General features: G+C 41.0%; 1 protein-coding gene across 1 annotated transcript; it reads right to left on the reverse strand.

The window, feature by feature from the left end:
• Positions 1–189: 189 nt before the first annotated feature.
• LOC310862207 (solute carrier family 25 member 33) lies at positions 190–8,430 on the reverse strand. The gene is made up of 7 exons (XM_083769973.1): positions 8,078–8,430; positions 5,307–5,486; positions 3,295–3,372; positions 2,335–2,435; positions 2,086–2,152; positions 1,183–1,457; positions 190–1,038 (listed from the first exon to the last, which is right to left on the reverse strand). Exons 1-7 carry the CDS (start codon positions 8,116–8,118, stop codon positions 839–841), a joined length of 942 nt encoding a protein of 313 aa, XP_083626099.1. The 5' UTR covers positions 8,119–8,430; the 3' UTR covers positions 190–838.
• Positions 8,431–13,922: the final 5,492 nt, after the last annotated feature.

Genomic DNA, 13,922 nt, shown 5'->3' on the forward strand with positions numbered 1-13,922 from the left:
TTTCCTTATTTGAATTGTTAAAACATTTGCATGTTTTGCATTCTAATGTTCAATGGGATGTTATTGCATGTCTGACCAATGTAAAAGAAAATTCTAAATTTACCCAAATACAAGCATTTGGCTCCCTGTAAAGAAGCCTGACATAATAGCACAACTTCAACCTTACAATAGGTTTAACCCAACAAATGATTGACAATTTCTTGAAGCAATTTATTGAGCCACTGGTCAAATAAGCATTCAAGTTCTTATTATATTGTAAAAGATAAGCATATTTTTTAAGAATCGAACTATACAGATAAGTCTGTAGATAATGAAAAATATGATAAATTAATTACTCTGGTATAATTCAAACTTCAAAATCCACCACTCTGTGTCAATGAAATTATAAACAAAATCTCACTATAGTCTCATGGTGGTGGTTTTCCAAGAACAGTACTTTTCAGAATGCCTTCCCCAATTGTATTAACCTGCCAACGATGGTTCTCTATACATTCACAACTGATAAGCAAAGAAAACTGACAAATGTGGTAATAAACAAAAAACAAATACATAAAATAATTTAGTTAACTTAACACTACAGTACTGCAATTGTTGAGCTATTCGGATACCCTTCTAATGACATGCCGTCAATAAAATAAAAATACACATAGGTCTTTGGATAACAGTAAAACCTGCTTCAAATTCCACCAGAAAAAAACAGTCATTATAGCAGCCCATTGAAAGAAAAAAAAAAAGTGAAAAAAGGCAACATGCTGCATTTTCAAATGTCTCTCGTCCAATGTGCCTTGGGTATTGTGTGCCTCCCATCATTTGATGGGACAAACTTTCAAACGCATTGTCACTTTGAATTTCCCAGCAGGTAGACAATGAGTTCATAGGAGGAGAGAACGATGGCTGTGTTGGGGATTTGTCTGATCAGCTGTGGAATCAGTCCTCTGTAAAAGGCTAAATAGCCTTCCTCTACCATTATCAACCTCCCCGTCTGGAAGAAATACTTGTACTTGCTGCCCTCCTCCCGCAGTCTTGTCCGAATGACCTCTGCAGGACACAGAAAGGTAAAAAAACGAATGCATTTAACTTCATAGATCAGAAAATGAGAGAACACCAGTTGTAATGGATGAACAAATAAAATATGTAATGCAACAATATTATAAATGGTATGATATAATATATTATGCATACCGTGTGGGTAGGCTATGCAGGAAGCACAACCCTTTGAAAAAGCAGCTGCCATCATAAGTTTCAAGAAGTCTGTTGCTCCTTTGTCCGTTACACTATTTGGGTGTTGTCTTTCAGCGATCTCTTTCTTCAGTGTCTCATAGATAAGGAAGCAGATCATCGTCTCAGAGATGCCAGCATAGGATGCCGTCAGGCCCCGATAGAAGCCCCTCATACCTTCTGTTCTGTAAACATAGCGGGCACACTGCAGTGCGTTCATCTTCTTTTCTCCCCTGGCTCTAAAGGGTGAGACAGGTAAGAGGTGTCAGTGTCAAAACAAGACATATCAGAGATGCTGAATGATGATGCTGATGTGTTTATTTATACAAGCTAAAAAATAAAAAAAGGAATAAGTTCTTGCAGCCTTTACTCACTGGTTATAGCTGATTTATTTTGCTTTATTCAATAATACGTTTTTAAAGTTTTGTTTCTTGACATTAGCATAACAGGAAAACATTAATGACAAAAGGGACTTCTAGATGCATCTTTGACACAGATGATCATAAAAATCACTTGACACATTTATTTTGGACCTCCCCCACACACACTTACGATGTCTTTAATTCATTAACAGAGTTAATCGTGTGACCTAACATGATACTTGTGCACGTACTGGACACTGGCAGTGCAAATATAGACTCTTCTTCTGAGCGCACCATAATGCGTCAGCATGTGTATTTACAGACATGGTCACATGCTAAATTGCATGCACTGCATAAACCAAGGACAGCATCGAGAAGGCCCATGCACCAGGGGGCGTCAAAGTCTCAAAAAATTCCTTACAAAATATTAAATTAAGTCTGGAATCTCTGCACACTTTAATAATGAATGCACATAGGCGGAGTGGAAGTTAAGCGTGATACTTACTTTTTCTCCAGCTGCATCCTCGTCTTGACCATCCACACAGGGTTCATGAGGGAGTTTGTAACAAAGGCTATGGATGGGGGGGGGGGAGAAACTGAATTATTCCGTTTGAAAGCGTGATGTACAGTAAGGTTTTCACACGGGTAGCAAAAACACAACATGGAGACCCGTTACACAACGTTGTGTCTAATTCACATTCGATAAGGCAGACATTCGATAAGGAAAACAAAGGGCAACATTCACATGGCTCACCTGCAAACCCAGCAGAAGACATGTGCACCGGTCCACTGTTGGGTACAAACACCCCATTGAACATCTCTTTAGACTTTGAGTACGCAGCAAAATAGATGGCTCTAAAATAGAAGAAAAACAAAAACAATGAGACATCTGCACAGCAAAAAATAAATAGAAACTGTTGCCAAGACAAACGTGTGTTGCCCAAGACTATTAATACATCTTTAATAAGGCCATGTCGTTTTAGAACTGCCATGTGATTATGTAAAGATCACACGTGAGCCTTTGACAGAGTGTGTCCAGAGTCATCTGTATCCTCTGTCCGCACTCTCTGCTATGCTTCTGGAACAGCCTGTTAAAGTGCCAGAATGGGCTGAATAAGCATTAGGCTGCAGCGATGGGCCTGGTGCCGGTCTGAACGTTGGCTTTTCCAAAGTGGTTAGTGGATCAGACCAGTAGCCAATTCACTCATCAATAAGCATACATTCGCTACTCATTAACTATGGCAGGCGGGTGAGTGGGGGGGTAATTCAGTTCAGTCTCAAATGTTAACTTAAAGTTGAGGTATAGACTATATAGTATGCATTAGCACTGTTCCTTCCTAGTTGTCCAGTGCATGCATGCCACGCAAGTACAACTTTAAAAAAATGTTTGTTATTGTGTGTTAATATTTTCCACAGATGAGCACAAGGGTCAAACTTTTATCAGACCCAGAAAATGCTGAACCTTCACTTACTACTTGTAAGGGAAGGGAACATCACTTTTCACAAGCCACTGTTTAAACAAAATCTAAATCTAGTCTAGCCTGTATTAACTTTATGCAGCAATGGCAGGAAATTGTTACAGGAACAAACTTAACAGACACATTGTTTTCTTCTAACAACCACAACCAAATGGATCTGAGCAAAGATATAGACAGTGGACAATGGACTTCATATAATTTGTATATGCCTTCTGTAACCATTGGTGTTACTGTACCTGGAGGGGGCCACACCGACAAGGTTGGGCCCTAAGCCACGGAAGAGTGATCTTGGTCCCTCTTTCTCTAGAATAGACCTGAAATAGAACAACATTTAGAAAAAATATTATTTTAGCTTTAGTTCAGGACACACTGACAACCAGGACTTCATTATATGTTTTTACATAAACAAACTCTGTGTTATGTTCACAAAGAGTCTGAAAACGTCACTACTACTGGAATGAATCCATTCCAAACATCATGCCCCCTCTTCCTAATATTTGCTTGAACTGTCTTTGGCCCAGGTAATGCACCATGAAACATATCTCCTCAGCATGCTTGTTTTGTCATGTGGAGGCCATTGCCACATGTTCTTTTCAACTATTGGCAGAGTGACCCTCATTCTCCAAGCAGACAAACTGGCCAGACTGGAGCGAGGTGAAGGGGGAAGGGTAGACAAGTCGTACTTACTAATAAACCTAAACCTGTTCTATACAATATGCATCTTGTGTTTATCTCTCAGTGAACCAAAAGAAAAAGAGTCGCTCTGGATTAAGAGCATCTGCTAAATTGTAAAGAGAGAGATCCTTAAGTGACTCGATGTCATTCATCGGTACACGCAACTATAATCCCAATTCTGTGAAATGCACAAATAGCATCCTTACAGTTTAGGACATTGTAATGGAGTTAAAGCAAATAATCACACCCGTGTGAAGTGAGGGGCGCTCTTACCATCATACATCAATGTTTGGGTTTACACATTTGAGTGGTGCAACCATAGGGTGCAGCCACTCCAATGCCCAGCTTTGTCTGTCCCTGGTGGTGTCTGTGTCCCTGTGTTTAGGGTACCAACAGGGGGCGCTGTTGCACCACTCACTTCAGATTGATCTGATTTTGTCTTCATTGTTTACACAAATACTCAAAGCTGGTCATATGATGGGCTAGCGCCCCTCAAAATAATAATATAAATACATCAGTCACATTTAGTAGGCCTTTAGGTACAGGGCTGTCAGACTGACTGCCAGTCAATTCCAGTTCAACTGAGACCACCCTAGTCCAGTGGTTCCCAAACCTTTTAGGTCATGCAAGTTGATGCAACCCCTGTTACTTCCCGAACTAGCTGATGCACCACCCCACATGGAAATACAGTATTAATTGCATAAGCTATAATGAGACACAGTATATTTCCTATTTATCCACATATATGAATCTGAATATGGCATATATATGCAGCATAGGCTATATTCTGCATATACTTGTCATATATTGGCATAATATAAAATGACATCGCACCACCATTAGCCTTTTCATTTCACGCACCCCGTAGAAGGCGCTCACGCACCACAAGGGGTGCACACACCACAGTTTGGGAACCACTGCGTCTAGTCCATGTACTGTAACATAACACCTAAAACCTCATGCACTGCATGTCCCAACTTCCTTCCATGCTGCATGCAAGCTACCCTACCCCAAAACAGCTCAACGCGCATGTGGCCAAGCACTTCAGAGCTCTTACATTTCAGTCTCTCTGGACTTGGTGGCATAATATCTTATCTTTCCCTGGCACTTTGTTAAAGTTGTTAAAGAGAACTACATCATAGCAGGATACTGTAGTTAATCTCATCTCCTTACATAACACAGGCTTTATGGCCTACAAATGAAGGCTGCAGAGGAAAGCAGAGAAGAAGCCCTTGAATGCATACCCTGGACCTGAAACCCTGGAGTTTACACAAGTTCCCCCAAAACATGTTATTTAACCAGGTTTGCATCCCAATTACATGGCATGCTCCTACACAACAGCAACATTGGTGTTTCCCACATTCTCAGTGCCTAATGACTATAGCAAGACATCAGCTGTATAATTATGCCCTTCCCCACATAATAGTTTTGGCGAACAAAAGGTGTACCCTGCTGAAAGAAAGAAAACATGCTGTCTGCAAGTGGAAAAATACTAATAACTGCCTCAAGAGACAGCAAGTGCCCCTGCACTGTGTCCCTTGCGCGGCAACAGCACCAACAACATCAGTCTTACCGTAAAACCTGAAGCAGACCAGGCGTAACAGTGCCTGGCCCTGGCCGGATGACTCCGGTACTACCCACAGTACCCAGCTGGACCTGGAAGACAGGCCGTAGATTAAGGCCAGAGGACTGCAACCGGGTCTTCAGTACCTCCAGGGGACAGGTCACGATTGCTCCCACTGTACCACTACATCTGTAAACAACAGATCAATTACACAAACATGGGGATTAGGGACTGCAACGTGGAATACGGTATATGTGTGAGTGACACAATGCAATGAACCTAGACTACATATCACATTACATATTGTTTACTATTTAAGACAACGCCTAAACTTCTTAGAACAGTGTGTTCCTGAGATTTGTGATTGTGAGACTACAATCAACATCAGCAGAGGGAAATTATTTTCCCATGAAAACACAGCTGTGCAGCTCTAGGTGATGAACAGTTGTGGTAAAATAATGACTACTCTCCATTTGCTCTGCTGCTGTCACTGTATCAAATCAACACATCAGAGACAAAAGGTTGAGGGCTCAGACACTGCTGCTGTGAGAAGGGACATCTCAGATGTACCTTTCCCAGCTTATAGAAAGGAGTCGAAGGACCATACCGGTTTAAACACACCATTTGACAAGTCTACTCACAGCTATGGGCCAGAAAAACATTATGCAGTTAAAACTCCTTTGTTTTATACTATCCAATGCCTGCTCCCCTCCCACTAGTGTAGTCTTAATAAGCAATCTGATCTACCACCTTGCCATTGACCCGTTTAAATCAGATTAGTCAGATTATCTACTACTCTACTGTACTGGCCTACTGTCTGTGTCTGAAGAAAGTTGTCCAATACAGCTGACCTAGCCACGAACCCATTCATCTGTAAACAATGCACCTTTTCCATCTAATGGAACATAACATGGTCCGAAATCTGATCATGGTTTTGGATGTGGACTTGTTATACGACACACACACAGGCTACTTTGACAAACAAATGTTGTGCTGATGCTGAAGTGAGGTGACAAAGAAGAGCTGTTGTGTGCATGACACCGATCCCAAAGATGGGATAATGACATGCAGTCAAGAGAAGTTCCTGTTTCTCCTTATAATGATATAGGGCATATATTATAGGCATTGCAACATTAAACACAGAATTATTCTACAACATAAAAACAACGAATCTAGAAAAAAAATCTAAACTGCAACATTGCCTTACATGTATTCTATACATTTGAGAACATTACACAATATGTTAATATTAAGTATTAACCACACACACTAATACAAATTTAATTCTTGATCACATTAACATAAGTTATAAACTTATATCATGGCACTATGCCCACATCTCCTGCAGGTTTGTTTTTTAACTAACTGAACTGGTCAAAGGCAGTCACACATGGCTCAATTGGATTTATCTTTAACGTTTATTGTTCACCATTCATTCATCCAATAGGTCAACACAGTGACAGCTGCGTAACGATTTTGAAACCCAGCCTGTCAGTACCTGTTGTTATGCAAAGCCACGCACACAACAATTGGGATCATAATAAAGCTCAATACTAACCACTTCCCAATTTATAGTCAACAAGTTATGGTTGGTGTGTGTGTAATATATATATATATATATATATATATATATATATAATTAGATTGACATCCTACGCTATATTTTCATCCGTGTTGAAAGCCTACTAAGACTTGTTTGCACAGAGTAGAACATGTCGTTCTTGATCAACGATAACAGCCATTCAAATGTAATGCAGACATTACATGATGAACGTAATCGGACTCCATTAATACATGCATAAAACCGGCTACTTTCGCATCCATATGATATTTAAATAACACTGCCATGCTAAGTCAGTACTGATCCAGGGCTGGCCGGCCGGCTGTCATGGAAGGACTAGAACTGTAAGTATTATGTAACAGCAGAGGACATTGTGCTAAGGTCAGTATCATGACTGCGCCACTTTCAACCTCTCGAATTATGCCGGGCATTGAGACCACTATGAAAACAAAATATTGTATTTATTTATTTTTACATAAATTTGACCTAAAGTGTCTGTCAGCTGTCAATGTCATTGTTAAAAACACAACGAGATAAGAATCAAACCCACCAGACTACTGACAAACGAGCAAAACGATGGCTGACTTCCGAGGCGGATTTGACTAATTTGCGGAACGAAATAGTGTCGTCCTGCCATTGAGCTACATTACATGGCCAGTGTGGTTTATGTGAAAGGATAAGATGCTTTTCACAGTTATAAAACTACCACAAAATACCAACATTCAAATGTGTTTTCTGGAGCCAACATTGGGCCTTCCCGTAAGTACATACAACTTAACAAGGACTCCCTGGAAGTAGATGGTGACTGTCTAGCTGTCTGGCGTTAGCATGAGAGCTAGCATGGCTAGCAATGACAGCTAGTTTGTCCGGTTTTGGGATTGTGGAAATATAAATGATTCTTCTCGTGTATTCCACACACACAAAGAAACTAAACAACGAGCATTGCTAGTGTTCTGATAATATTTTAACTTATCCAGGGCAAAAGTTAAGCAAAACTAAGCTTACTGACTGGTGCAGTACGATAAGCATAACTAGTTATTATTTAAATAAATTAAAATACAAAACGTCGAACACGTGAAGGACAGAGTTCACGCTTCCATGCACGTGCCTGACGGGGGAAAAAAGATCCGCAGAGTACAGTACGTCCACCCCGTTGTTCTCTCCTCCTCCTCCTCCAAACAGAGAAACCGTAATACAAATAAAATGTCACTAAACTTACCCCCCGGCGAAGAGATGTAACAGCGTGTCTTTCTGTGCCATGTTTGCCCTGCTTCCTTCCTTCCTTCCTTTAGTTTAAACAATCACCGCCACCATGCTCTTCTTCTTTGTAAATGACTGGAAGAATTTGGATGTTTCAGCGAAAGTTGATGAGGGTTGTCTGTGGAGGGAGGGAGGGGAAGGAAGGCTGGCCACCACACCGATCCGAAGCAGCAGCTGGCTGGCTGTCTGACTCACGTCCTGTGTCCTGTCCTCTTTTCCAGCAACCGGCTTTTCTGTGAAGCGGTCGACTCCGCCTGGTTGCGGCAGTGTGCTGTGCTTTAGCATATAGCTCTGGCTTTACTGTCCGCTCACGAGTCACTCTGCTGATCTGATGTCTGTGAGCTGGCAGCTGCGTCATGATGAGGGGGCCGGACACGGGGGTGTGTCCATGACGTAGCAAAACCAAACGCTCGTCAAAAGAATCAGATTCAGAAGTTCAGAACAGATCTACAAGCTAACAACGCGTCGCGCAGCGAGGCGTTGTTAGCTTGTAGATCTGTTGTGTTTTTTTGTGTGGGGCCTTCTGCTCTTCTCTGTTACACTTGATGACCTGAGAGCTCTGTTGCACTTATTTTGTTACATAAGCATCAACAGAACAGTCTGTTGAACAGACCGCAACACAACAAAACAGAGTACTCACGCCACTGTATCCATCCATTCTAAGGTTTAGTTGTAATTTTAAACCCACTAGTTAAAAACACTAAATATTGCACACTGCAAAAGTGCTGCATTGATTTAAAGGTTATGTAGTATGTTGTAAGTTGTTCCATTGGATACAGGAAAGTGGGCACCTATAACATTGCAGGTTAGGGTTTTTGTAAGATTTCGGAAAATGGTCTGCAAGAATACTTTATCGACCTAAATATTCCCTTTAACTTATTTTGTATTACCAAATGTAACGTGTGATCTGCGTTCTGTTGTGGAATAATGAAGTTCCGGACAACTTCTCTCTTTGTTGACAGTTTAATCTTTAATACACAGACGTATCTGGTCAGTTTCTGTCTGTGTAACACACCCAATCCTCAGCACGTCATGGGCATGTCTCATGTTAGACTGACCCCAATCAATAAACATACAACCTGGTAAATACACAGACGTATCTGGTCAGTTTCTGTCTGTGGTATAACACACCCAATCCTCAGCACGTCTATAACAGAATTAACAGTGTGACCAAGAGCATGTTTTTATAAAGAGTTTACAGTTTAGAATGTCAAAATAATGAATTGAAAACATGTACAAAATCACCACTTCATGTTGGTACATTTAGCATGTTAAATTAGAACAACTAGTATTCATCACAGTATCACAGTAAACATACAGACTCTTGTTGAAAATATAGTGTGCTGAGGAACACATCTTACCATGGGTAGCCCAAACATTTAGACTCTCGTAGCTGTTTTTCTGACTAATCTCTCTACGTAGAGAGATTCGTCAGAATTGGAAAAAACCTCTACGAGAGTCTAAATGTTTGGGCTAGGCATGTGAGCATGTCTCATGTTAGACTGACACCACTCTAAACGTGGACACCAGTGTTAGTAGGCCACTAACCAATAAGAAATGTCATTACTGATGGAGCAAGTGGAACCCACTAAACTCTGCTACACATACATAATAGCTGACAGGCCAACAGATTTTGGAGTGATTATTTGCAACAGATATTAGACCTTAAATGTCAGATGTTCAAGCATGTTCTCGATCATGTTGCTTCAAATCATGCATATGATTTATTATATATATTACATACCTTATATTTATATTTATTTATTCATATATTTATTACAAAGTTATTAGGCCTATTTTAGACCAATTTACTCAATTCTTTATTCTTGGACAAATAGCCAATTTAACTCTTCCGGTTACCGTTCTACTCAACAGAGCTTCTGAAATAAATAAATAAAAATATGGACAGATTAAGATTTGTTTATTAGGCACAGTGGTGGAAAGTAACTAAGTGCATTTACTTAAGTACAAATTTTAGGTATTCTTTTTATTTTATTCTTTTTTACTTGAGTTTATTCATAAAAGATTATTATACATTTGGTACTTTAATTACATTTCAAAGCCTTTCAAATACCTTTGTACTTTTAATCAAGTAAATGTCGAAACTTGTACTTGTAACAGAGTATTTCTATGTGGCAGTATTGATACTTTCACTTGAGTAAAATGTGTTTTCCAAGACTGATTAGGCGTTGGTGTTGCATGAACTATTAGAGGGGTGATATCCCCATCCCGTATTGTTGGGAAGTAAGACAAACTGGTCTCACAAACCTTGTGCCAAATTAATTAATTGAAAATAATAATGGAATGGCCCAAAAGCCAAAAAGTTATGCTTGTGGTGAGGTAGACTGTAGGGCAGGGGTAACCAACCAGGGGTTCGTGAGCTACCAGTAGCTTGCGGGAACCTTTCAAGTCGATCCCCAAGTGTCAGACTGACGGGCAGCCAGCCATCACTGCCAATACACAGCAGAACGTGTATAACGTGTATTTAGAATAGCGCGCAGTGATGGCCCGAGACCACTGGTTAATGGCTCATTGGCTCCTCCTGCTACAGACCGAGACAGAGCTGGAAGCCAGTAGCGACACAACACCTCACAACAACCCTAATATCAGCAGCTTTCCGTCCGCAGTTTGCTCGTCCGGGACCGGGGTCGCGTTAGGAAAAGAGAGAGAGAGAGTCGTCGAGGAGGTTGCAGTTTGGGTCGAGAAGGAAGGAGGGTGGTTAAAATTAGAACGAAGCAAGCGGGGCCGGTCGAGGGGAAAAAAAGAATCGGCTCTATTTTTTTCCCCAGCCACCACAAACCAACTCACCAAATTAACTCCGTCAGTAGCCTGGTTAATAAACCAGACCGAATCAGCCGTTGGCAAAAAAAAATTGCCTACCGGCGGATTTCGGTCTGGAGAGGCTCAATTGTACGCCCATTTTCTACACACGAGAACGTGTGCGCCCAATAGGGACACGGTATGCAATATGGGCGGGCTTTGGTACAGTGACGTTCAATGCTTGAGACCTTTGACTGACAGTAGCTCTGACCAATTGCGTCAAAGAGAAAATGTTTCCCTGGAAATGAAATCCAAGCTGAGCCTCCCCAGACTAATATCCCCCGGATCCGTGCGATATTAGTCTGGTTTATTAACCAGGCTACTCCGTCAGAGCCACCAACAGAAGACCCAGGCGAGTGTCGAGGCCGCGGCGCTTTTGTATCAAACACTTTCCTCTTTACTGAGCCTACTGTCATTGAACTGCTGTCCGATAAAATGCAGGATGTGTTTGCATTAACTTCAGATATTGAAATGGAGATTATTGGATTAGTAAATGACTGTCACCTGCAGCCAGGTCAGAGCTAAAGAGAAGGAATTTTGGTCTCTTGTGAGCAGAGAGAAGTATCCGCTGATTGTGTCGTGTGCACTCAAGCTGCATGCCTACTTTGGTTCCAGTGCACGTACTTATGTGAAATGGCCTTTTCACAAATGAAAATAATAAAATCCAAGTTTAGAACTCGTATGACTGACTCACATCTTAATGACACCCTCAGACTGGCAATCACTAAATATGAACCAGATTTCAAAACGCTTGCAGATAAAGTGCATGATGAATTTTGATGAATTGAACAATGTGGACCCTGTTGTAAACAAGTGTAATGCTTAATTGGGTCGTCCACTCACAGTTAACAGTCTTTGTATTGAGTTTGTGCTTAAAATGTACTGTAAATTCTACAAACCGTTAATAAATATTTCAATCAATCAATCAATCAGTCACAGCAGTCTCATTAAAGGTGGGCTGACTCCGAGAGTATGTCACCATATCTGTGCAAATATATATGGTCATGTTATGCCTATGTCATTTGAACATCTGCCAATGTGAATATTCATTGAAATGAGAAACAAAATATTGTGCTGTAAAAGCAATTCATGTCCTTTGCATTTGGTTTTATTTAAAAAAAACTTGTTTATTTGTATTTTTGTCCTAATATTTTTTATTTCTAATATTATTTGACATTGATAATATAACTTACTATAAGTATTTATTCTAATTTAAGCTTTAGTCTTTGTGTGGATGTGTGCACATGCATTGAGCCTGTCAGAAATAGCAAAAAAACAAGTGTTTTTTCTAACACGTTTTAGTGGTAGATCTTGGCTTACAATTGGGAATAAAATGGGCTCTTGGGCTTGAAAAGGTTGGTTACCACTGCTGTAGGGAAAAGGTACTACTGAGACACTCCGTTTTCAGGTGAAGAATGAATGATGATGATTAATGATTTAAATGAGCAAGGCAACAGAAGATGACCTAAGACTAATTTTCCATTATTTATTATTTTTGATCTGCTATCTAAGAGATAGGATCCAAGCACGCACATCTCCAGAAATTCTACAGGTGCTGGTCAAAAATATACGTACAATGAAAAGGAAGGGATGTCCGCACACTGTTCCTCTGCTCCCAGGAAAACCTTTTATTGACTTCAATAAAATGTTTTCCTGGGAGCAGAGAAACAGTGTGCGGACATCCCTTCGTTTTCATGATCTGCTATCTAAGCCATAATTTCCCATTATTGATTAGATAAATAGAGCATGCACCTCCAGTCCTCCACTCTAGCCCAGGTGCTGCACAAAAGGCAGTACAAGAGGGAAAAATAGAGTCCGCAACACTGGTATGAAAACTCAGCTCCACTGGTTTATTTGACTCAACGTTTCGATCACTTAGGATCTTCTTCAGGAATCAGATCCTCTTGGTCTGCTATCTAAGCCATAATTTCCCATTATTGACCAGTAAAGACGCCCTGAGGGCGAGAAGCGACCAGGTCATGTGCACGCATCTGCCTGGGTGACGACAGACTGCTGGGCGAGCGCTGCCGCTTTGGCATGGGGGGGCAGATCAACAGAATGAATTCTGTACTGGCTATATATGGGGCATGTCTGTCTTGAGTGTACAGGGTTTGATGAGGTCAGAGCAACATATGGAATGTCAGAACAGGTCAGCTCGATATATGGAGATCTAAGGGTGGCAACGGGGGCAGTGTCTTGATTGTACAGGGTTTGATGAGGTCTGGCCATATATGGAGTGTGTCTTGAGTGTACAGGGTTTGATGAGGGCCCAGGTTGGACCGGGCCTTAATTTTCGGGCCTGTTGAGCACTCTGAGCTGGCCGGCTAGCCAGCTCCATATATGCAGATCGAGGTGATGATCCAGTCTTCTCCATGTATGGCTATGCAGGGTTTGATCTTCATATATGGAGACGGCCATATAGCGTGTCATGAGGCGTGGCGGATTGACGACCATACAGTATATGGTTGTGTCACGAGACGTGATGGACTGTGTAGGACAATAATAGCCGATTTGCTCGTCTAAATATGACGTAATTTCTCCATTCATTGTCAATGGGAATTTAATGTTTGTGTAAGAGAAAAAAATTGAGGGGTGCTAGCTATCCAACTAGATACGAAGACCGGAACATCAACATATCATATACTGTAGATAAGAAGAGCAGAAAACATACAGTATAGGTCATTAGGGGGTAAACATGACACCATGCCATCTGAACATGGTACTGTAATTTACAGTAACCAGCCACTGGTCACTAGCAAGTGAATTTATGTTCTGTCAGCCAATAGGAGTTGGAGGTGTGTGAACAGGATTGGAATTTGACTTACATTCTCACCCTGCAGTGATATCTAGGATCTAAACAAGCAGACAGATAACCGGGTTGTTCAGTCACCTTGGGGGGTTGTTTGTCAGGACAGAAGTACAATAACAAAGTATTTTTGTGTCAAAACAGTCAGCTGACCTTGCTTTTCACACGTTTTTAAATA

This window comes from Protomyctophum parallelum (genome assembly GCF_964188405.1).
Source record: "Protomyctophum parallelum genome assembly, chromosome: 7".
In the NCBI taxonomy this organism is placed as follows: domain Eukaryota; kingdom Metazoa; phylum Chordata; class Actinopteri; order Myctophiformes; family Myctophidae; genus Protomyctophum; species Protomyctophum parallelum.

Excerpts from the sequence above, each read along its gene's own strand:
- LOC310862207 (XM_083769973.1), bottom strand. The coding sequence starts at position 8,118 with ATGGCACAGAAAGACACGCTGTTACATCTCTTCGCCGGGGG. Across the intron at positions 2,436-3,294 it reads GTCGGTGTGGCCCCCTCCAG|AGCCATCTATTTTGCTGCGT; the intron begins GTACAGTAACAC and ends CTTCTATTTTAG. Across the intron at positions 2,153-2,334 it reads GTCTTCTGCTGGGTTTGCAG|CCTTTGTTACAAACTCCCTC; the intron begins GTGAGCCATGTG and ends CCCCATCCATAG.